The 24,481-nt window shown below is 48.9% G+C and overlaps 1 protein-coding gene across 1 annotated transcript in view; it reads left to right on the top strand.

The window, feature by feature from the left end:
- Positions 1 to 24,481, top strand: part of LOC131215393 (protein sax-3-like) — a 41,389-nt gene that overhangs the window by 13,754 nt on the left and 3,154 nt on the right. The window contains exons 2-9 of the mRNA XM_058209782.1: positions 12,869 to 13,162; positions 14,400 to 14,735; positions 18,127 to 18,396; positions 19,504 to 19,781; positions 19,851 to 20,067; positions 23,762 to 23,844; positions 23,930 to 24,172; positions 24,239 to 24,409. Of these exons, the coding sequence (XP_058065765.1) occupies positions 12,869 to 13,162; positions 14,400 to 14,735; positions 18,127 to 18,396; positions 19,504 to 19,781; positions 19,851 to 20,067; positions 23,762 to 23,844; positions 23,930 to 24,172; positions 24,239 to 24,409 (1,892 nt within the window). The remainder of the gene's footprint in view (positions 1 to 12,868; positions 13,163 to 14,399; positions 14,736 to 18,126; positions 18,397 to 19,503; positions 19,782 to 19,850; positions 20,068 to 23,761; positions 23,845 to 23,929; positions 24,173 to 24,238; positions 24,410 to 24,481) is intronic.

Genomic DNA, 24,481 nt, shown 5'->3' with positions numbered 1-24,481 from the left:
TTAGCCCCGATTGTTGTGGAAAGCTAATACAAATCGAAGAAATGTGTGACAAAACGCTTGGACCAATCATTAAAAATTAATTTGGCCTCGACGACTTCATCCGTTGATCGCTTTGGCCGGGTGGTTGCCGATTCTAGCCGTCCAACATGGTCCCCAAATCCAGTTCCCCCTAACGAAGTCGACCGCATTTCATCGATATCTTTGATTTTTGACAGGTTCATTAGAAGCTCGTATTCTGGTTTCGTTTATGTTCTTCGTTGATTAAAATCCAAACGTCGGGGTTGGGACAGAAATTCCGATGGACCGAAGCCAGCGTGTTTGACTTCTGGTTGCCACCGGGGTCGGTGGGCGATGTCCTCGAGAACGATGAAAGGATAAGAAGTTGTCAAAAAATGATGGTATAACAAATGAAGTCCTAGTCTTTGCCGGAGTTATGTTGCTTGTTAATTGGTTTTGATCTTGAAGTCTAGGCAATAGATCTTCCGTTTTGTCCCGTCCCGCGTAGTACACAACCCAATTATTCGTCTTTCTAAGTTCTCATTTCTTATTCACACTCCGTGCTGGTCTGCGATGTCTGGGGTCTCGGGTTCATTTGATCAAACGATAGGCGAACCGATTTGGAATTCACTGCTCGTAGCTTGAGCCAACTGCATGTTGAATTGCATTATAGAGGTGAAGACAAACGAGTTTGCAGGTTGAAGATTAAGACGCTAATTTGTGTTGTACATCACTCGAGCAGACAGTACTTAGTAAATTGTAACCTTCCATCTTTTAAGTGTCTCCTTGAGTTCCATTAATACTCCACGGGTTTTATAAGAAAGAAAATATGGAAAATATTCTTTCCCACTCGACAACTCAATTTCTGAGATTCGTAGCGCAAGATCACTCAATTTTCTGCCTTCTTATAATACACTATCATCGAATGATTAACGCCACGGGGGCCATAAAAATACGGCAACCCAATGTGCATTCTGCGAAAGCCGGAACGATAAAACGGGGTTATCTGATTATCATCCACTCACTGGACCAATCCCCAAAGCCGCCCGGATGCGGTATGTCTCTGGTGCGACATAAAACTGGATGAGCTCATCATGTGCGCCTTCCTTTTTGTCCGTGCCCGTTGCTAAATCTATGGACATGCCGGAAGTAAGACATGTTCATATATTTTCGTTTTTGATAAATCTTGCTCCCCATCTCGCCTCGTCCCGGCGAACCCCTCTCTCTGCTCGACTCGGATCTCCCCCGGCTTTTTGCGCCGCCAAATGGCAGTAGGAAGCGTCACATTTGATTTCATTATTAAATCTGGACGAAAGATAAACACACGGACATTCCGGAACGCTGCTGCAGATCCATGTCAACATGGCGCAGCTCTCCGGTCCGGGGCCAGCGTATCCAAGCGTCAGCGTTTAATCACCGACCGACCAGCCAATGCCGGCTCATCCCAGAGAGTCCCCGGTCGATCCAGAAATAGGTTGCCGCTGCGTTCGCCCCTGACCGCTGACTAAACAGACCCGGGCTGAGCCGAGCGGCCTGGAACAACAGAAGGATCGCACACCAAATCCGGCCACCGACTCTCTCCGACATTGGCAGGCTGCACGGATGTCTGGTGGTCTTATCGTGCCGCAGCGATCGCTTCCCGCTCCGAGGGTGTTTATTTAAGATTATAACCTTTTTGCCATTTTGTTTTCATCTGTGTCAGACCAACGACCAACCCCGTTTCCGAGTCCCCGGCTTCTCCGGGGAGGTTATGGCGCAATATTAATGCGCTACCGGGAACGGTTACGATTACTTCCCCGGGCAGGAATTTTTCGCAACTTTAATAGGTCGGCAGACAACGCCTGGGACGACACGGAGGACCCCGTCAATTTGGTGCTAGATTCGGCGTCTAGATAACGAGCGCCCCGCGCCGGAGTTGCTATGCCATTAAAGCGCCCGGCATAGGGACTTCCCTTTTCGTGGAAGGTTTCAGTGTGTATGTGTGTGGCTTCCGGTTTCCTGGCAGCAACCGAACAAATTGATAGCAATCCAACGCCCCCCCCCCCGTTATTCGCTAAGCTCGATAAAGGATATGCAGTTTCAACCGGAGCGATACGGACGAGACCGACGGTAGAACGTTGTTGGCTGCGGATGGGGTTCTGGGTTGGCTCCCCTGCTACGGGCTGGGGCCGTGTGTTTTATTTGTCCGTTTAATTTTCATTTTAAACGAATGAATAGCAAATACACTCTTTACTTGGGAATAATGTAGCCCGAAAAGAGGGGCCAGACAATCCCGCCGTCCTGATGGAGGAGGGTTTGGGTGCTGCTGTCTGAGTGCTAGAGATACGGGGAGAGCGTGCGTTTGTGGCTGCGGGATCTGCAAAAGGACCTTCTATTCTATTGCCATCCATCGGACGGGTTGCGAGTTCCCCAGACATGGTACGGTGAAAATTCAAAAATTCCTCTTTCAAATTATAGAACGTGCCCTCATAATCTAAGGATTACAGCTTAATTAACCCATTCCGTCTAGGCACATCTTGGGGATTCATAACGTATTTTTATCAGCATTTCTCATCTTCCCAATCGAATGCCCACCAACGATGGGCCATAGGTGACGCACGGACGTCTTCGCTGTCTTTCAACACAATACTTCATTCGCAAACGATCGCGCCACGGTGCTGATTGACGTACTGGACGACGCAAAAGTTTCAACACCATTTGAATGATAAATTAATAAACGCCAAGGCCAAGGCATCTCTCAGATGCCATCGGAAAACCAGATTCGGATCAGTTTTTTGACCAAAAAATTAAAACACGCCTCTGAGACACGGTTTCGAATTTAGTCCCTCGCAGGTTGTGTTCGATCGGGGAAGATGAGGTGATGGCGCGAAAAAAATGGAGATCCCGTTAAGAAACATGCTGAGGTGCCCGACTAACCTGAACAAGAACTGGTTTTGCGGTGGAGCTGCCCCGTGGAATTGCTATATTCCTGGATTAACGAAATCACCAGTTTTTGTTGTTTGCTTTCTTGTCCGGGGCCTGTGGTTTGATGGACTTGTGATAACCCTCTGGCGGGCTGTCAGAGGTCTTGTCAGCGAAACCCGTAGCGATTCCACGACAGAACCGAACCGTAGATCGGGCGCTGCCCCTACTAACGACTCATTTATTTTGAAACAAAATATCAAATTCAAAAATTCAAAAATTAACCATTTCCTTTTTTTCACTCTCTTTTCAGGTACATCATTTTGGGTCTTACTTGCTGGATGCCTGGTGTATCGAGGCTCAGATCGCCTCAATGAAACAAAAGTACAGGACCGATCGATCGATCCCTCTGAATATGAATTAATTGCGAACGTGAACCAAATGAGCTGTAAAATGTGGCCGGTTGCGCCTTGCACCATTTGCCGGTTCCTTCCGGCAACAAAAAATATTCTCGCATCCCGCATTGCTCAGGGGGATGCGTTGGCCACACGTCGTACCCCTTGGATGCCTTGGGACATCGTCTCGGTCCATGCTAACGACCCGAACTCCATCTCCCAACCCTTGAGTGGTGATGAATAGTGTACAACGGAGAGTAAGACATCGCGCACCCAAGATGGATGACCCGAGCGCTTAATTTTAGCATTTGTTTTGGGTTGTGCCTGGCGGTTCTGCTGGGCTAACGGACTGGCTGGCTCGTTGGTTGGGTGTTTTGGCAACGTCAACAAGTAGACAGCGGGCTGACAGTACTCGATCGGCCGAACACGAACGACGAAAATGAATATCTCTCGCGCGCGGCCCCAGGTTGGGCGTTGTCATGTTGTGCGGCCACCATCATGTTGTTGGTGGACCGCTTTTAAGGTGTGAGAAACTCTGCGGATCGGACACGGACAAGGCGGCGGGACCTTTCTGGACCTCATTACGTTCCGTGTTCGATTTTTTCTCGGCCGTTGTCTCTAGTCCGCCGGGACGCCTCTTGCTAATGCTTGGGTCTTCGTTGGGATAATTAATGATAATTCGTGCAGCAGTTTTGAGGTACGAGATGAATGCGGTGCGTTAGCTATTAGCGCCTGGTCCACACGAATTGGCCCGTGGGCAGTGTGTTATTAATAATCTGTCCCTGCCTAGCAACGCGAGATAAATCTTGTAGTAAACCTTAAATTAGTGTAGACAAATCGTAATCGATTGAACCATTAAAGTGGCGAGTTCTATCATATAACTCTAGACAGAATTTTATTTTTCCGCAAACGATCAACACCTTTTCGATTCAATTGGACACGCGGGGAGCTACGCGGATATCCACAAAAGTAGAGCACTTCCCCACATAAACTGCATCGCTCCAAATTCCGATCACTGTGGGCTGGACTTCGCGATCGTGTAGGAGCACGCAAAATCTGATCGAGCGCCAGCGCAAAAACAGCTGCCTTGGGTGTTTTCGGTTCTCTGAATTATTGAAACAGTATGTTCCTCGGGGGGCGCAACCAGAAAATCGCAGAGGCAGATGCATCGGCCACCAGCTCATACGGGGCGGCAACGACTACGAGCGGAACGTCACGAAACACCTCGTAAAAGAAGCCGAGTTGGCTGCGCCACAAAGTTACGACCTTACGCGCCCTATTCGCTGCGCCGGGTGCCGATTGATCCCGCGGCTGGTCCCATAAATCGTACCTCCGAATGGTGCGCCGTTTGCAAAATCTCGCAAATGAACCAGCTGCTCGAATGTGCTCGAATAGAGCGTATATTTTAAATATGGACACCCCAAAACTGGATTACAGTTTTAGTTGTCAATTACACAGTGCCCACTGTCGGCACACTCTTAATTGTGACAACGATTGTAATGTCCTCTCGGGAGTTTAAAGGAAAATTATGCCACATCTGCCGACAACCACCGGCGTTTGTAGACAGCCACGTAACGTTTAATTGAAAGCCTGCCCGGGGAAAATCGTGGGGCGCTGGTCGGCTGAGGGCCATATATCTTCTCTCGACTCCCACTACTCTATCGTCGACTATCTTTCCTCTGAGGCGGCGGCGTCGGAGTCGATTCAAGAGCCGCGGCGCTGTTTTCGCGACATCTTTATCTGTGCCGCCGAACAATGTTGCCCGCGCGCTTTACCGGAGCACGGGCCACGGGTCGGGCCGAGCCGGGACCAGTGTTTCGGTGTGTCGTTTGACATTTCAATGGCTTCCCGCAGGAACCCGCAGGATCTCGGGTGCAGCTCTCGAGAGAGCAGGCGCACCGATTCTGTGATTATTGTCTGTGGTCTGCCGTGGAGTGGAGCGCCGGGTTTTCTTCTCCTTCGCTTCGACATCCTTATACGACTCCTAGCTAGACGATAGAAGTGTGTAGTACCCGCAGAAGTGTAGCCAACCCGAGCCGGTCGCCCTCCCCGCGGGCTACGGCCGCCTATCGACGTTTTGATCTAAATTACAACTTGCAACCACGCTTTTTGCATCGCTGACAGCGAGCGCACTCGTGCAATTCCACAGGCCATTCCATGGTGGTGGTCGAGATGTGGTGGATTCCAGCCAGGGCGGAAGCATAATGAGGGGCGCTGCTGCACCCATCCAAGCGGCGATCCTCGAACCGGCCCGATCTTTGACCGCCGCCGTACGCCGGAATTCGAGCCTCTCGAAATAGAGTTAAGTTATTGAGGGGCACGGTCGGGGCATGCAAACAAGTCTCTCTTTCTCTCTCTTTGCGCAATAACTGCCCGTGGCGCCGAATTGTTTTATTATTTTTGTTTTCACGTGACCGTCCGTGAATCACTGCTTTTTTGCTCTTCACTGCTTGTGATTTTAGGTGTCGGCGGCGTGAAATTAGAAACTTACATGCAAATCATGTGCGGCCAATTGCCGGGTATCGAATGACCACCCCGGGTTGGCTGGCTGGCGGGAGGTCTAGGGCAGTACAAGGGTTTTAACAAACGACACCGCGAAGGTCGTAAAATTGGAACGAAAAAGATTTACTCTGGCATGTTTATCGGGCTACCAGAAGGAGGCCAGCCCGTGAGCCCGCAATCGATGGGTTTGCGATTTGCGAAACCCAAACCATCGGCGGATATCACTTGGGGATAATTTAAGAGCTTTCGGAGAAGGGCGTGTTCGCGGGCCGTCCACAAGGCTTTAGTTTATTTGGATTAATTTTAAGGACATCAACAAGATTCTCCTGTTCTTTCAAATCAACAAAGAGACAGCGAAAAAAAATTAGTTAAAGCCAATTCCTTTGTTATTAAAGCATCACTGCCAAACGTAATTCCCAACACAGCAAAACTGCTCCGCTTGATTAGTTCACCAGAAAAGGACCTTGTGAAAGAAAATGCGCAATAAGTAGGGCTTACATATTTGACAATGATAGCGCTCTGCCTCTTTACCACGAAGGGATCAAAAGCTTTGGGCACGAAACAAAAAGGAGTGATTTGTCCGTCCTTTGTCCCTTTGTAAAAATGTGGAGCACCGGCCGTTACGGGTGAATTACTAGTGGGGCCGCCGCCACCACCATGAAAGGGAAAGAATGTGCGCCCTTTTCACCCAATAATGGGGGTCCTTGTTTCGGGGGCAACATTAGACAATTAGAAAAACAAAACAAAATGGGGCGGAAAGAATCCTGAGGTCCGTTTGCTCCATGAATGGGTACGCCGCGCCAAAATGGAGCTGACGTGTCTAAAATTAATTAAACACTTCAACAAATGGGACGTTACATTTCGGCGCGCCCGGCACACCCGGAACTGCGCTGCGTACCAACGGAATTTAATCCGAGAAATGCTTCGACGGAAGCATTGGACCGAGCGGAAAAAATAATACACAAAACGCGACCCTACAAATGCCATATAATTAGCCATTCCTAAACCAGGGCTCGTTCTTGTATGTGTGTTGGGGTGCACCCTTTCTCGTATGTGTGAGTGAAGTGGTTTAGTGTTTATCCGCATCCGGGCGTACGCAGCTCCTCGGTGGTCCTTCATTTGAGCTTTGACATCATCTGCATACACTTCCGGCGGGTGGCGTTGATTTTTGTGCGTCACTCTCAAAAAAGGACCCTTGCGGAAAAGGTAAACACGGTCCACGGTCCGGGGACGTAATACATTGGCTGCAAAGTCGTGAGACAAAGTTTAATGTTTAATGGATGGGGGTTTATTTATCTTTTTTCGAAACACCAACCTAATGGCGTTAACTTTTATCCTCAGGAAGGTTGTGGTAAGGAACGATCACACAGCACTCCGCAGCCAATATGGTAGGTTTGTGGAGGCTCGTTAACTATGAACCCACGCAGTCCCGCCGGAATCTGTCCCATTTCGGGGTTACGATGCTAACGCTCAAATGTTTGCCCGAAACGCGTCGCCGTTTTGGGGTCGGGCTGGGCGCGAAACTAATGAATGCGATCGATTTTCACCTCGTTCTGGGCTCAAATTTCGGCTGCGCACGCAAATTAGTTTCATTTTTGGCACCACAGCACACCAACCACCCATACTTGGTGCTGAAATTTGAATTTCAACAACGGTCGGCCTTTTGGCGCTTTTTTAGGGCAAGCGAGGAGAGCGACAGAAGTAATGTTCCCCCCCGGTCCAGCTGGTGGATGTTGGAATATCAAACAGCAGAAAGAGCCTGGTTTGGGTGGCGATTTGCATAACAGCGCGCGTCTGGGCAAAATGGTTAAATTAAACTGTACGCTTCGTGTGACGGGCGCGAAGCGTCATAATAATGCTTCGTTAGTGCTCTGCTCGCGGGAAAACTCGTTCGGAATGATTTGATTATTTAAAAGGGCTTACTCTCCGCTCGAACCCCATCCGTTATGGTCCATCTACTTGGTGTCGATCAGTATTTGCATAAATAATTGATGTATTATTTGCAAATTTATTGGTTTGTTTTATGGTTCCCAATGGTGCCAAAAATTATCAAAAAGTTTAAGTGAAATACGTCTTGTTATAGATACCTAGCCAGTCCCAGCTTATTGCTTCGGAAAAAAAACATTTTAGGCGCAATGTAACCAATATCCTTTATTTGTATGTGGCTCAAAAGTCCCGGTTCGAGAGAGAAAACTGTCACTGGCCCTTGCATGGCCTGGCGCAGACGGGGCGAAATGGTGTCCCGAGGTTGTTTAACCTCCTTGCAACAGTTCGTTGAGCAATCATCCATCATTTTACGCCATTGCGCCCTGACAAGCGAATTATCCTTTTCTGGTGGCTCCATTACTCCGGTTGCTTCTCGATGGGGTAGTATTCACGCAGAACTCCTTTTGTGGCGTGCCTTCTGTTGTTGCATTCTTGTCCGAGGGCCATGGATCCGAACGCTCGATGCTCGGATAGTGCACAAAGTTGGAAGGTTTTGAGCTGAAATGCATGAAATTTAGCATTAATTTTTCGCATATTTTTAATACACGATTCCTTATCAAAACATGTGCTGATTATCGAGGTACTCCCCATTAACTCTGTCACTTCGAGACCTAAATAAGAAAACGAATGAAAAAGCTGACAATGTGCCGCTATCGGAGGGGGTCTCCTCAGGTTGGTGCTTTAAATCCATCATCGTCGCCAGCGTCTGTCACACGTCAGCGTAATGGCCATACAAGTTGCCCTGTGACCGGCCCGTGAACTATGACAGTGACTGAGTTTCACCGAGTCGGTTGTGCCCGGCCCGGCGTTACCTGAGCGAGAACAACGAGGGGCCGTAGGGTAATTTTTCAAAGCACCAACTTATGCTGAGTGAAACATGCAGCGAGGACCACATAACCCTCTTACCGGTGGACAGGCGGGGACCGTATGTTGAAAGTAGGAAATAGAAAAGTCACGAGAAGTCAAAAGGAGTCGCGTCAACGGGTGTGTGAGATGGGCCATGATGGGTGATGATGAGCACCAACCGGGGTCAGCTGGCCTGGCTATTGGCCGTACGGGGAACAGGAACATCATCAACCGATGTGGGCAGGTAAACGATGTGGAGCACATCGAGCTCTAACGCGCTCGTGACGAGGCTGCTCGAGTTGTTGATGGCGGGAACTGACCCACCCCGTCGGTGTGCGGTACAGAGAACATTATTAATGTTGGCCCCAATGGGTATCAATAGGAATGTCATTATATCGGTTTATGATCCACTTTCCTGTCAACGGTGAACACGAACACGCTGAAGTGAAGCATAATGATTGGCTGCCCTTTAGAGCGACTAATGACGATCGAGATCAGGCAGCCCGTCAGAGAGGGCACAGAACCAGAGATATGTGATTTAAAAGAACTTGAGGTTTTGGAATATGTTCGAAACACTTTTAAATAAATTAAATTCTTTTTAAGGTGAAAGATTTGAAATAATTTAACAAATCTAAACAGACTCTGTTAAACAAATTTTATTCAAAATCGGAAGCCTTTTGAAGCGGTCCAAACGCCGAAAGCGGCTAGAGTTGCTTCACAAGCTGCCATCCTTTCAATTGTGAGCGAATTAGGCTAATGCGCCTGTGACCCGCCCGGGTGTTTTGTTTTAACACTCTCGTTGGACAGTGAAGGGGGCACCGTTTACGGGTCGTTAAATTTATCAAAGGCACCGCCATTTTAAAATTATATCAATAAAGTCGCGCCGCGCGCTCAGGCAACATATCGCGTGCGTTATGCTGATTCAATGTTGGTCCGGATGTTGGAGTTCGGTGGCGCAAGCATCACGCGCCTCTGATTCCATGCCGGGATCATCTATCGCTCCGCAGATCATAAATTTTGTCCAAACAAAACAAACGAACCGCCCGGCGTTATGCTCTCCATGTTTGATTGGGCCCGAGGCTGGCGCCTCTGTAGCCTTTCACACCGCAAAAGCTTAGCCTTTGATGCACCGTGCATTAGAAAGGTCGCTCTTGTTTTATGAAACAGGCGCACTTTAAGGGCGGCATCCGAGTCGAGTCTGCAAAATGAAGACATCATCCAATAAACCAAATCAGCTCTCCGCCCTCGGATGGTCCCCCCGATGGCTTTTGATCTCCTGCGTCGTTGCGCTCACACTCTATTTCTTGTTCACCCTTTTGGCGACTGTGAATGATAAATGGAACGCGCGATCTGCGTCGATCGGGTTCTAGCGTGGCGCATATTTTAGTTCACAGTTCATCCTCGGGTCCGTGTCTGTGTGCTGATTGGCGTTGATTTATTTATGAGCATGGCGTCATCTTGGAGCCCAGGGAAACCCCCTGAACGGAGGAAGTCGATGAGCAATGAGCAATGAGAGTCGAGTTTGGTGGCAGCCAAAAATCCAAACATTGTCGTCTTCACAGATAGCAGAAAGGAAAACATCCTCCGCGAACGGACGATGTGGAGGTGTCAGGAATTGGCTAACAGGAACACACTTGCCGCGGGTCGTCGTCTGACGCCGAGATCGTTTTCAGAATCTCGGATCCCCAGAGGTACTTGAGGTCGGCGTTGCGTTTTGGGGTTTATTGCGAACTTGCGTTCCGAAACATCACTCTTCGCTCCTCGTCACATTATTATGTGCCGCTTCGCCGAGGAGAAATTGTTAGCACGTTTGTTTTCACAAATTGCTTTTCAGGGGGGGGCCCCTAGGAAAAAAGAAGGAAAACGGCCATCGTGGAAGGAATGGAAAAAGCGGGCGCGTGTAACCCGCTCGACAGGATGGAAATAACTTTCGAAACGGATTCCGTGTTGTGGCAAGGATGTGATTCATTTTTATCGTATTAACGCGCCCCGCTTATTTATCACCATGTCCCAAATGGATTTTTTTCTTTTTTGAATGACGATTTTTCTTCGCCAAAGGAATGCTCTGCGGGTTTTGTAAGTTCATGACCAGTGACTGTTTCGAGATCTCCCTGAGACAGCTGAGGGCAAACTTATGAAGTGATGCCAATGCTTCCAAAAATTTATTAGTTTTTCCTCGATATTATCTCACTCCTGTTTTATTTATTTATTTAAGTCAACGGGTCAAGCGTTGCACTGTGGGTCAAGAGAACGATTGCCTAGAGTACCAGGTCTAAAACTATAAAATCGGACTGTTAAACGGAAGGTTCTAGCTGGTAATTTGGTCCTCCTAGTTTTTCTGTTTTGGCAACATTACCTGCTTGCCACCATAACTTGCCTTTTCATAAGTTAAATAAACAAATTATAAAACCCGCTCTGGTGCGGACAAGTGAAAGAGCTTTATGGTTTTTCTGATCCAAAGTATCCACTTAAATTATTACGAAGCAGATTCTAAGCTACTGTGTAAAATAATAATTGTAAGAAAATAAATATCTAATAATTGTAACAAATAAATATGTGCTTGAAATGAAACAGCAACAAAATGGCCCTGGTCACGGCTTTGCCTATCTTTCTTTCCCATTCAAAACGGATAGGGGGAAAGTCCTTCTGGTAAACGGTCCAGTCCACGCACCTTGCAAAAGCGGTCCACCTCTATCTTAATAGAGTTTTAAATACTGTGTGCTCCAAGCCAATCCCAAGCCCGAAGCGAAACCGAAGAATAATGACATTCCCTAGCCCGACGGCCATCTCATAAGCACAGACGCCGACAAGTAATCATTTCTTTGCGTAGGACCGCGCAACAACAATCGTAATCTATTAGTGAGCGGTGCATAAATTGTGCACACCGCCCGGTTCCAGTGCTTTCATTTTCAACCCCCGCACCGGGCGGAACGTGCGCGGAAAATGGGATTAACCGTCCTCAAAGGAAAAGACGCCGTGCGCGGCACCTTAAGTGGCACGCACTTATGGCTTCGTAACGATAGCGCGTTATAGGAGAGTCGCAGATCGAAGATCAATCAGGGAAGGAAGGAAGGACGTCGTTTTTGGTAAATGAGCACGACGCTCTACGTATGCTTTGTGGGCAATGCTCGGTTTTTTCCTCCCGTGGGTTTGGCGCATGGCAACGGCCAGATGGCTGGGGATGCAGTTAAAATGCTGGCGATTTCCACCTTACGTGGGACGGCGCAGTGCCCAAAGGCGCACACACCATAATTGCACATTTATTAGCCATTGTCTAGGAGTAAATGTCACCGTACGGGTGTATGTGTGCTTGCGTGGTATGCAAACCCCTTTCGGGCGGTCGTTCTCTCCATTTAAAGCTTCGGGAGTTATGCATTGCTTCGGGTTAGTTCAACATGTTGGTCTATAAATATAGGAGGTGCCTTTTGTAACCTCATCGTTTATCGAAATAAAAATTAAATCATCTGTAAAATCTCCTATTAGTATTTTAGGAACTGGAATCAATTTGAACCCGTTACGTTCACCTGTTCGTAGTTATCGTATTCCGGTCTCCGATAAGCTTCACTACTTATTGAATCACCTTGTAACCACAAGACGGTGGCTGCGGCGAGTTTTTACCGCCAAGGGCGTTTTACAGAATCTTGCGGCCATGGCAAAAGGGACAGCAGGGAGCAAATGACCACGACGCATGGTCGAAGGAATCGGCTCGCTGACCGCAGCCCACTCTGCTGCCTCATTGAGACAATGAGAGATATTTTAGAACCAATTAGTGCACCGGACGTGCACTTCTGGTAGTAAATTTAAGCCCCCCGGGATGGGCTCCCAGTTCTGGTGCATCTCTGCACTTAATTGGTCCTACGGAGGTTGCATCGACCGACTCATTAACCGACTGGAAGAGAGGATGGTCAATAAAAATCGCAACCCCAATCGCCCATCAAAACGGGGTGAGGCTACTTCTGGTTTCATTATGCTGTCTTTTCTTGTGAAACATTATGCTGCCGAATGGGTCGGTAGCCGCCGGCCAGGCAGCGCAGAGCGCAAGTGGAAGCATAACGGAAGCTCTGGCGTCGTTAAAACGAAACTATTTCTTGTTAGGGGATTTCTTGTAATAAGGATCAGCGGACGGGACAACAGCCAAAGCATTTATTTGGATCATGAAAACTATTTTTTTAATTTGCATGACATTGAATTCAATCAACAATTATTTGTATATTAATTCTTACTTCGATCTATCTCCACAGCTCAGTATCGTGCTCCACGGATCACGGAACATCCAAGCAACGTGCTGATACCGAAAAACGAACCCACGACGTTGAACTGCAAGGCGGAAGGCAAACCGGAACCGACGTTCCAGTGGTACAAGGACGGCGAACCGGTCAAGTTTACTTCGACCCACTTCCTGCTGCCGTCGGGATCGCTGTTCTTCCTGAGGACACTGCATGGCAAGAAGGAAAACGATGCCGGCGTTTACCGGTGTGTGGCTTCCAACATGGTTGGCGTCGCCGAGAGTCGTAATGCGACGCTGCAGATCGCACGTAAGTGATCGTCTATCCGCAACTTGCCAAAATTTAAACGCAAAGAATCTTTTCCCTTTAAAAATAGTTCATCGCCCATCAGAGAACATAGCGCCTAGTGTATCTTCCTTGTAGCGACCACTCTCTACCGTCCACATCCTATGATATTATTTTTATTGTCCGCCACGCTCCGCCTGCCGGCTGACGGATGGATCATTAATCCTGACCACAGGCGCCTGACAAGATAAAGTCGCTGCCAGTGCCTCCGATAGATTGTGACAGGTTGCCCACGGAACGGAGCTCCCTCCCCGGGAGATAATGGCGCCGTCGGTCGGTGTCGGTTGACACGGTTGACGCCGCCAGCCAGCCAGCCTCTTAGTGGGCTCATCTCTCGCTATCGCTATAATTTTATGCTGCACTGATTTGCATAATTATTTATTACAACAATGATCCCCATCGGGGGTGGGGGGGAAAAGGGCGCGCGCACGACAAATAGCAATTCCACGTTTAAGTCCGCTCCGGTTCGGCCTCGGGAAGACCTCGGGAAAGGCTCCAGATTATCTTCGAGACATCCGATAGGCGGACCACGACGACGACGACGATGATGATGATGGGAGGAAAGTTGGAAATTAAATGATGGCACTTGGACACTCCGGCTTCGCCCAGGTGGACTACTTACTCGTCGTCGATACACCGCCGGAGGAGAAGTGATGTCGTGAGGCGCCATAAATTGATGTTTTGTCACTCATATAAATATCGTTCACCTTAGGAAAGAGATTAGACATGCTAGAACCATTTTATTATGTGGATTTAATTAAAAACGGGGCTTTCTGCGTTCCGAAATAAGAACTGCTTTAAATATGACCAAACCTAAATCCAAACTGAGCCGTGGCACGGTCCGCGTTTGTTACCATATCCCTTGCACAAGCGCCGGAAAATGAACCACAAACAACCACATAATGCGACAGACACACGGGTCTTGTCAAACCGAGAACGGAGCGGATTGAATTACGGCGTGTAATTCAATGTGCACGGCAATGTCAACACTCATTAATAACGATCTTAGCACGATATTTACGGCTGCGCGATCACATTAATCGATGTGGAGGAACTCCGATCCTTTGCTTTGAAGTTTTTTCTTTCTTATTCTTTACCACATACTTTGATTTCTATGCGATCAGTGGTTGAGAGATCACTTTCAAGAATTGTTTTTCCCCGTATAATTTTCATCATCTAAACTATATTCCCCTTTCCACAGTGCTTCGAGACGACTTCCGGGTGGAGCCGAAGGACACGCGCGTGGCGGCCGGTGAGACGGCCCTGCTGGAGTGTGGAGCCCCGAAGGGAACTCCGGAGCCGACGATACGCTGGCTCAAGGACGACATCCGGCTGGCACTGGACGACGGGCCGCAGCAGCAACAGCAGCAGCAACACCTTCTCCGCTCGGCCAAAGAGATCGGCCGAATGCGGATCGTGGACGGTGGCAACCTGATGATCAGCGACGTGCGGCCAGCGGACAGCGGGCGCTACCAGTGCATCGCCCAAAACATGGTCGGGACCCGCGAAAGCGCCATCGCCCGGCTGACGGTGCAAGGTAAGACAAGCAAGACGTCTCAGCTCTTGGGCCCTAACGGGGTTGATGGTTGATTTATTGGGGCATGTTTATTATTTGAGTCAAGCATATACCCCCCGAGGGGCTTGCTGCGCGGTCTTTGCTCCAATTTTAACTCGCAAAGGCAGTCGCAGTCGTGAGGTTAACGTTAACCGGCGCCGCCGCCACCGTTCGCTTTAAGTATTTAAAGAATTTCTGCGAAGAACACCGAAAGCAACAGGCGAAGTGAGTCAATAACTTCGGAACCGTTAGAGAGCGCTGCTCCACAGCGCGTTTCCCAGCGACCGATCCCCGCGCGGGGTTGATTCATGTGCTCCATCGGTCTTCTGCAATCGCCGGGAGCTAGATTTCGTAAATGCAAGACCCGGGGTTTAGGGCCGCCGAGTTTGGTTAATCGATTTTCCAATTTTGCCATTTCGCCGCCGTCGTCGTCCTCGTAGTCCTCGTCGTTGATTATTATTTCGCCCAGCGCGCGGGCGCGCGTCCGGGTCTCTGCTGGGCCCTGCAATTTGCGGAACGGAAAAATATGTTGCACCCCGAGGGCAAGCCATGAATTCTCTAAACACTAATTAAAGCAATTACTTTAGCGAAGGGGGGCATTCTAAATTATGGACGATTTATTGAACCATTTCCCGAGAACAGGGACCATTTTTCTCGCAATCATCTCGCGATGGGGGCAATTTCAACTTCCCAAAGCTCACACAACTCTATTTAGTGATCAGTCGGAGTGAAGTTGTTTTCACTAATTGGCGAACTGTTTATTCGCATCTCGAGTTTTGCTCCAAAATTATGTCATCATGTTTTTGGTCAAATGGCGCGTGGTTTTTTATGTAACTTCCCAATTATTCTTTTATACTTTAATTTGGCCATTTTGTTCATAGCTTTTTTCATCCTTTTTTGGGAGCTGAATTTTATTCTACTTTATTGTTGAATCTGCCAACAATCCGTTCCTCTGCCTATATCAGCAATACCGCTGTTTGGTGTGGCCAGCCCAACACTTGTCGCAATGGTGTCCCATAAATCGGTGTCCGAGTTTCCGCAGCAGCGGAGGCCGATAAAGTGCTGATCAATGCATTTCTTCCGGTTCCGCATTCTGTGCCCCATCGGTAATCTAATTGTAAATTAGTCCCACTGCCGCCTGCCGGAACGGAAGGAAGGATCCCTGCTGACACACTGCGAGCCGAGCCCGAGTTTGTTCTTTACGGTGGACTTTTCCTGCCAATAAATTTTTATATTATATTCGCCCAGCACAGTACGCCTCTACCGCATGAAGGAGTCCCCTGGTCCCTATTTTCACCGAGATTCGGAAAGCAAACAGAGGAAGTTCTGGGGGCACCTACATAGACACCTTCTCTCTGCCAGGGCGCCCCAACCAAGAATAGCAATAAACCAATCCGATGAGGTCGAATTCTCGGTTGTGGGCCACGAAATCAAGAGCTGACTATTGCGTTCTAAATGCCACAAGCCAGTATATCGATTGTGTTCTTCGGGGGGGTTGCTGCTGCCTTCCTTCGCACGAGTGCCCCGGTTCCGGTCACGCCCCCAGCTCGCTCCGTTCCGCCTGATGTCGATGGATTATTGCTGACTTCCGCCAAGGATATGTGCGCCCCGGGGAGAGAGCCTTACATGATTGGAGCATATTTGGAAGTTTTCCGGTTTTATTAGAATTTTATGTCGTCATGATGAGGAAAAGTTTCTTCCGGGTCCGGGGGTTCACACTTTGCTGGAAAAAAAGAAAGCGGCTACTAGAATGGGGAATTCCGGGCAACTCCAGGAGCAGCAGCAGCTCGTCTGCCAGAAAGTGTGCGAAGGGGATAAATGGGTGGAAAGCGAAATTGGGGTTCGAACGACGACGAACCGTATGAAACGAAATATCGCGCTCCAGCTCGTAAATCAATTCAAAGTTGTTGCTCTGCCCACCACCAATCAATCCGCTGACTGGGCAGAGGGCGTTGAAAGAGTCCCCTTCACAAGACGGCCCGTGAAAGTGTGTGGCTTAAGCAAAGGTAATACTAGAAGGGCTGAGGGCCTGTGCAGAGGATACAATTTCCGCTATTTAGTAGACCCCGGAAGGGTGACTCTGAATCCATTAAGGGAGTCAATAGTAATCAGGCGGCATATTTAGTGTACAAGACTGCAGAATGGGAATGAAGCTCTTTATTGGATTTTAGACAAGATTCACACTGAGCACTTCAAGTACAATAAGTTTAAGCCTCTGGGGAATGGTCGCAATTTATTGTCACCAACAAAGTAATTTTTGACGTACGTCGTTTGTAAACCGAAAACAAATTTATTGCGCAACTGAAATGGTCATTCACGGCACTCGTCGGTCATTAATACTTCTTGAGTTGCGAAAAATTGATATAGAAATTCCTTCTCGGCCACGACACGGCCATTAAAAAATGGCCAGCAAGACAATTGGCATACGTGTGTGCATGTCCGCTTAGTACCTTTCTTCGCCCATCGGCAGCTGTCGTCCTGAGCCGTGGCCAACCTTCAAGACGCTGACGAGCCTGGCTGGCTGACGGTGCGCTGCAAAATCGCCTCAAGTTACGCGGGTCCCCGGCCGGGGATCCCCGTGGATGATTTATATCGCAAATCAATGTTTCAATGTTTTTGCAGAACATTATTTATTCGTTTCACTACGAACGTACACAGGGCAGAAGAGGGTATGCTTCTCACTTCTTCGGGCTTCTTCGGGGTTGCGTCGAAAGATAAAATTCGTGCCGCCGTGCGCCGTGTCCTGCAGGCATCAGCTCGCCGTGTTTTGGACGGACCCGCCTCTTCGAAGCATGCAATCTCTCTCTCCCGCGGGAGGATCAGCTGCTGTTGCCGGCTTTCAGCGAAGATGTCCCGCGCCAAAATGGAGTCCGCGGAAAGGACTTCGTCCCAGCGGGACAGCGCGTTCCCTACCTGGGCTTTGATTGATTGATATCGGTAAATCTGCGCAGAAGGCGTAATTTGAGAGTTGTTTTCTTTGCGGGACCCGGCGGCTATCGGCGACCCCGTTGTTGGGAAACGCGAAAGCCCCGCGTTCGGTGGGCTTCCCTTCTCTCCGGTGGTGGAACCCTTTCGCAAGGAAATGGGAAATAAATGTTAACTTAAATACCGTGGCAAATTTGGCCCGAGTTTCCATTAACTACATTTTTCGGGGCTGGGCCCCAGTTTATTAAACGATGCACCAGAGTGCAGGTCGGCGCGAGCGGTGATTGATTTGGTCGTTTACTTTAAACACATTACTCAAAACTGAGGTAAACAGCTTTTAATGATATTAATGCACACGACATATTGACTTTCTTAAAATTTGGTGGGGTTTGTAGAACCATTTTACAATTTTTTAACGAATTTTTGTTTCTAATTATATATTTTACAGTAAAACCGTTCTTCAAGGTGGAACCGATGGACGCCACCGCGCTCGTTGGCCAGCGCGTTCAGTTCATGTGCGCCGTCGACGGGGACCCAACGCCACAGATTTTGTGGAGCAAAGAGAACGGCCACATCCCGGTGGGCCGAGCCGAGATCCTGGAGGAAGATCGTAGCCTGGTGATTCGCAGTGTGGTCCCGAACGACCAGGGCCTGTACAGCTGCGAGGCTCACAACGCGATCGGTCAGATTAAGGCCAAGGCGCACCTCATTGTGAACTGTAAGTATGTCTGAGGCTGAGTGTAGGTTCTAACATGTATGGTTCTTTCCCTTATTTATATTTAACGTAACTTGCAACGGGGAGCACATTAACATGCTCAACATTTCAATTCTTTCCCATTCTCACGTGAGTTGGATTTTTGTGCCGGCTGATAGCAACGATTTTCATCGGTCCAGGAAGTTCGGTTTTATGACTTCACTTCGACGTGCACCTTCATAAAAGTTATGTTTATTCGAATAGAGAAAATAGAGAGTAGTAAAGCGACGATGATTTCCGGAAAAAGGGTGCTTCGTGCTGTTCGATTTCGAGGTGTTCAATTACGGAAATTGAAAACCCGAATTCCGAGCGAAACCAGAAGAGCTTACGTTTTATTTGCCATACAGCTTGCCAGCTTGAAAAGTGTTCCGGATGCGCTCGTCCCGTTTAATGGAGACATTCCAGCAGACACAGACCGACTGCTCTCCCAGAAAGGCTCTCGCCACTTTAACGGAGAGCGGCGAATTTTGCTGTAAGTTTGAGGAACGGCGGACCACCATATCGGCGGACCAAGGCTCAAACGCAGGCCACGGACGGGCTGGCACTTATGCTGATTAGATTTAGATTACACAACACGCCGGCGCGCGTTCGCGCCCAAAATGCAAATCGCGCACCGCCTTTCGCGTGTGTCCGGATTACGGGTGGACTTTCTCTTTGTCTGCCTTTGGTATGATTGTTTTACGAGGTGAAACAATAACCATTACGCAGGCGCTACCTACCGGGAAGCTGAATCTGGGGAGCCCCGTGGGAGATTATCTTCCCACCCAGCGAGGTCCTTACGCCGAGGGGGAGTGTCGACGAATGTGTGCGCTCCCACTTTTGAATGTGCCAAGAACGATTTCGGTGATTTATGCTGGTCTCTTTTTTCTGGAATTGGCTAAAGCGGAACCACCGCGGATAGGTGCAGCAGTGAGGTCTCGTAATCTGGAACATTTGTGACAGCCATTTCTCGGGGCTCTTGGAGTGTTCCTTTAGCATCAGGACCCGCTCAGGCATTTTTCAATATTTTTGCAGCACATTTGAATCAAGAAGTGTCTTCGGCTAACTTCGACTGATCTCCGTTTCTTGCAGCTCCCCCCACGTTCCTGATCAAACCGCAGGACCAGAAAACGGCCCTAAACGGTGTGGCTTCGTTCAAGTGTACCGCTTCGGGCAACCCACCGCCGTCGGTGTTCTGGACCAAGGAAGGCTCCCAGACGCTAATGTTCCCCAACAAAACGTACGATAATATGCAGGTGTCCGTGCAGGGAACTCTCCAGATCCGCGGTGTCCAGAAGGACGACGACGGGTACTACATCTGCTCGGCCCTCAGTGTGGCCGGATCGACGACTAGCCGGGCCTACCTACAGGTAAGATCCTTACCGGAAACTCCCAGCGAAAAGTTAATTCATGTCCGTTCTCTCCCGTCGCCCCAAAAGGTGCTCTCGTCGGAAGACAGCAGCCCTCCGCCGGTGCTACAGGTCGTTCCGGCCAACCAAACGCTTCCCCGTGGCAACGTGGCCCTCCTTCCGTGCCATGCCAGCGGCACCCCGACGCCGATGGTTCGTTGGATGAAAAATGCCTCCGATATCAACCTTTCCGGCGGCGGTAACGGACGCTTCTCCATCATCCAGACGGGAACCCTGCGTATCGACGGTAAGTACCACCGCGGCGAGTCCTGCAATCAAGACGTCGGCTTCGTGTGTTGAATTGTAGCTTTTGGTGTAGTTAATTGAAAACCGACAAGCCTCTCGGTGCCCTTCCTGGGGGCCGTGGTTTGATTGGCCGCTTGCATGACGATTTGTTTTGTCGCCCATTTGTTGGCCCTCCACAACTCAGGAAAGCCCCCTCAAACATGGCAGGGTTCGTGTGGCCGTTGAGCGGACATTGTTTGCCGAAGGTAAATGTCGCATTTTAAACGCCTTCGGGGCGGCCACACGGTGCGTGACCACAAAGCTTTTGCGTGCCGGCCGGTCGTTTGCACAGTCGGCGAAGAAATTGTGCAACGTCTTGCAGGCCAGTTCTCTCTGCAATTGCAGTTCCGGCTATCGCTGCCCGAGCCCGTTGTAAGCTCACTTGTTCTAGATAGGGACACGCGTGGCTCATTCCACGTATTTAATGAGCTTTGCATAATGTCGCATGCCGCGGCGCACGATACAATCTACGAACCTTAAGACGGCATTTGTGTGAGAAGTAAACTTTTAAATGCCTTCATAAACATGGAATTAGAATGTCAAGTTAGTGTGGCAACGAGGCAAAAAAAAAGTGGCAGAACACACGAAGAATCATAATTCACACCGCACGAAAGAGAGGGCCGATGAGAAAGCCTCGTCGACCTCTGGTGGCCAAGACGCGGGCGCTGTGCAAAAATACATAATTACAACCTATAATGCGGATTACTTTGCCTTCCACCGGCCGGTGTGGGGGTTGAAAAATGAGTGAAAGATAAGAAAGAATGAAAGCATAGCTCCGTGATTCCACCGGGGATGAAGAATGTGAGGCCATAAACCAACCTACCCTCGGCAGTGTGTATGTGTTGTGGAAGAACTCCCACCTACAACGCCCTGGGGGCTACATTTTAATGCCCCAACAAGGCTTGAGTGGTACGGCCCAGAGGGGAGCCCTCAAACGGTGGGCCCCCCGAAAACCTCGACTTCGAAGATATATTCGCTGGATTGCTCGTAGGGATTAGGTTACCTTTACCTCGATTTGGAGGCTCCTTCTTCCTTGGATCAACCTCAATGCAAAATGCTGCCACGGTGGGGAACATGGCGCAAGGTTTTTGGGGGGTGATTTAGACACTCCGCCCGGGGGCGGCCGCCAAACCTGAGCGACGCTGAGAGAAATGGACCCATCAATCAGTGAATTGGTGCGCGCGCGAAGCATTATGTTTTCAAATACGTCAAACGTCCTTCCAGCCGAGGGAGACTTTTTGTGCGAAATTGTACCTTTTTAACTTTTATACTAATTTTTTTGGGAATATGTTCTTAAAAGATTCATTTTGATTATTGTTTCAATACTATAGTTGATTATTGTTTCAAAACTATAGTATACTAGGTTGTTCAATCAGTTGTTTGCCTCAATAAGAGAGACACATTTGTATGGTATGAAATTCACTTTGTTATTCAGTATGGTCTCCCTGAACATCAATGCACTTGATCCTATGAGACTCCAATTTAAGAATTCCATCTCTGAAGCGAAAAAGTGGAACGCCTTCACAATACGCTTCCACAGCTGTTATGACATCATTATTTGATGAAAAACGCTTTTCACGAATGATTTTTTTTTTTTATCTGAAAATAGATGGAAGTCGCTAGGGGCCAAATCTAGTGAATACGGTGGATACTGCAACAAGTCGAAGTTCGAAGTTCGAACGCAATACTTCAGCTAAAATATTGGTTATACTCGTACTGCTCAATGAGATCGCTAGGCATGAAGGCTAGTATGACCACGTTTAAACCCCTCAGAAAAACCCCCCTTTTAACCCCCTAATTGAAGACGAGGAGTTCTAATACACTTTCAATAGTTGTTCATAAATTTGCTTTGCCTTTAGACCGTCCAAAAATAAAAATTAAGTCACTGCACGGTACTTGATTTTTTTCATTGTAAAAATACTGTGACATTCCGATAACTTCACATACGTTCATATGAAGAGTGTACCAATATAACAAAACAAAAAATTAGGCACGTAGCAACGTCCTCTTTTATTGAAGAGCAAAACTTATTGAACTACCCAGTACTTACGTCAAAAAGAAGGTCTTCTTTAGTGAACACATCGGCATTGTTTTTAATGGAATTAAGATCGATAAATTCCTTTTTACCAATATTTAACATTAATTTGATCGCCCTAAGGTGGTGACTCTTAAACCTGTGGGAATTGTCCTAATGACGAACTTCAACTTGCAATGCTATCAGCGACCGAAAGTATGGCTCCCCCGGCCGATGTCGTCGCGGCTGTGGAAAGTTAATTAAACTCGTGAGTCTCGCGCCCGTACTTCAGGTGTCTTCTACTTGGTGGATTCGGAATCCCTGATTTCTCGTGCGAAGATTTCGGGGGACTGTCTGTCGGTGTGGCGTGCTACACGCCACAGCGATCACCACGCTCTGCGGGGCACGTCGGGTTTTGGAATGCGACGGCGCGGATACGGGACGTTTTTTCTCATTCGTTGGCCATTTTAAGGCAAGAAGAGCTGCCCGGCAGCATTCTTGCAGCTCAGTCTTTCGCTGTTCAGCTCCGTCGTTATCGGCCGACGGGCGTAAGAAGGCAGTTCCTATTTGTTTCGGAACATGGCCCTGACCTAACCCCTAAGCCTCCCTGTTGGGTTGCAGTCTGTTTGTTCGGAACAGCCGTTTCATCTCGCCCCCGGAGAAGTGGCCTGGCGCCGCACGCGGACGGCAACTTTTTATGGTGATCTGGCACCAGTTCAACGTGAAAAGAGCTGCATCGAGCGCCGCGCGGCCCTTGTAGCGGCCGCCCGGAAAGGTTAATGTTCAACTAGCTCCCGGGTCCCCTAATCAGTGTCTAGTTTAATGGCGGCGCGCGCAAAGCACGCACGGCATGGCCTCGCTACTTGATGTTGGCCTCTTCCTGCTGCTCCGTCGGTAGGATAATCGCTCTATCGGAAGTGGGGCCCCGGTCGGAGAGCGATGTATCGTTCTAATTCGATAACTGTCGTGGTGACGTGTCTCTGACCCTTTACATGGCACGCTCTCTGGTAACACGTTATCGACGATCTTGTAACCAGAAACATGTAGCGGTGTTTGCCGTGATTTGCTTGTCCTACGAAAGTAACATCTCAGAGGCCACTTAGGGCATGCGATGTTCGGCACGCTCGCTCCATCGTTCGGTCCCTTCGCCTAATTTATAATACTTCCTTTTTGGAGCTTCCTCTGTCAACAATTGCACAATTTTATCATCCAATGAAACGAACCATTAATAAACTGTTAATAGATTTTGAAAGTGGCTATTGGCATTACTATCAACTTCTTAGGTTCAAACTGTGCTTCGGCAACTTCTATCAAAAATTGAGGATAACCTACTTAACCCTCACTACGGAGCAGTAGTGAGGGCTTCTGTTGTCGTTAGACGAATGCGGTCGGGCGGTCGTCGTAAAAGATCTGCATAATTCGCCGAACCCTGTCCTATCTGTCCCCCGCAATCGACAGCACGCGGCAGTACTTTGAGTGTTCCGCGTATTTTCTTGCCGCCCAAATTGGGTCAGTACCAATCGGCCGCTTGGAATCGGCGTCGGCGGGCCATGCGTTTGTTAGTTTAATGTCGTCTCGGTCCCGAGCGAGCGCCGTTCCGTCCCGAAGCATAACGCCTCCGGTTTTTTGATTTATTTCGCAGATCTACGAAACGAGGACAGTGGCTGGTACCGATGCGTGGCGTTTTCCGAGAAGGGAGAGACCTCGTGGAGTGCTTACTTAACGGTTAGTTTATTTTTGCAGCTGAGGAGGACATGAAGCGCCAGCCACAGCCAGGCAGAGCAATTTCATAATGTTCGTCTCTCCGTAGGTCGCAAGCGATCTCTCCTCGATGCAGCATCGATCGCACAACGCGGATCTACTGCCGTCCGCACCGGGAGCCCCGAGGGCGGTCAACATAACGAACAGCAACATCACGCTGACCTGGACCCGGGGTCAGGATGAGCTGCAGATCAATCCGGTGACGGGCGGGTACACGATCGAGTACTACAGCCCGGAAGAGAAGGCCGGCTGGATCAAGGCCATGAGCCGGATTCCGGGCTACACGGCAACGGTGAGCTCAATGTCGGAGGCCGCCAGTTGTCGGAGCATTACAAAAATGAAATTATATTTCCGACAGATAACAAACCTTTCGCCTTCGACGTCGTACATGTTTATCATCCGAGCCGAGAACAGTTACGGATATTCGGCTCCGTCGCCAACTTCCGCCATCATCAGGACGCTGTCGGCAAGCGATGGTGTCAAAATGCCCGAGGAAATCGAAACAGCTCGACTGGTGCTTAACGGACAGGTCAGTCATTCGGTTAATGTGTTTTTAAAAACCTAATCCTAACATCGCAAATCGACGTTACTCACCCGTCAG

This window comes from Anopheles bellator, chromosome 1, assembly GCF_943735745.2.
Source record: "Anopheles bellator chromosome 1, idAnoBellAS_SP24_06.2, whole genome shotgun sequence".
NCBI classification, from domain to species: Eukaryota; Metazoa; Arthropoda; class Insecta; order Diptera; family Culicidae; genus Anopheles; species Anopheles bellator.
Note: the sequence above shows the minus strand (reverse complement) of the source record. Positions and strands in the feature narration are given on the sequence as shown.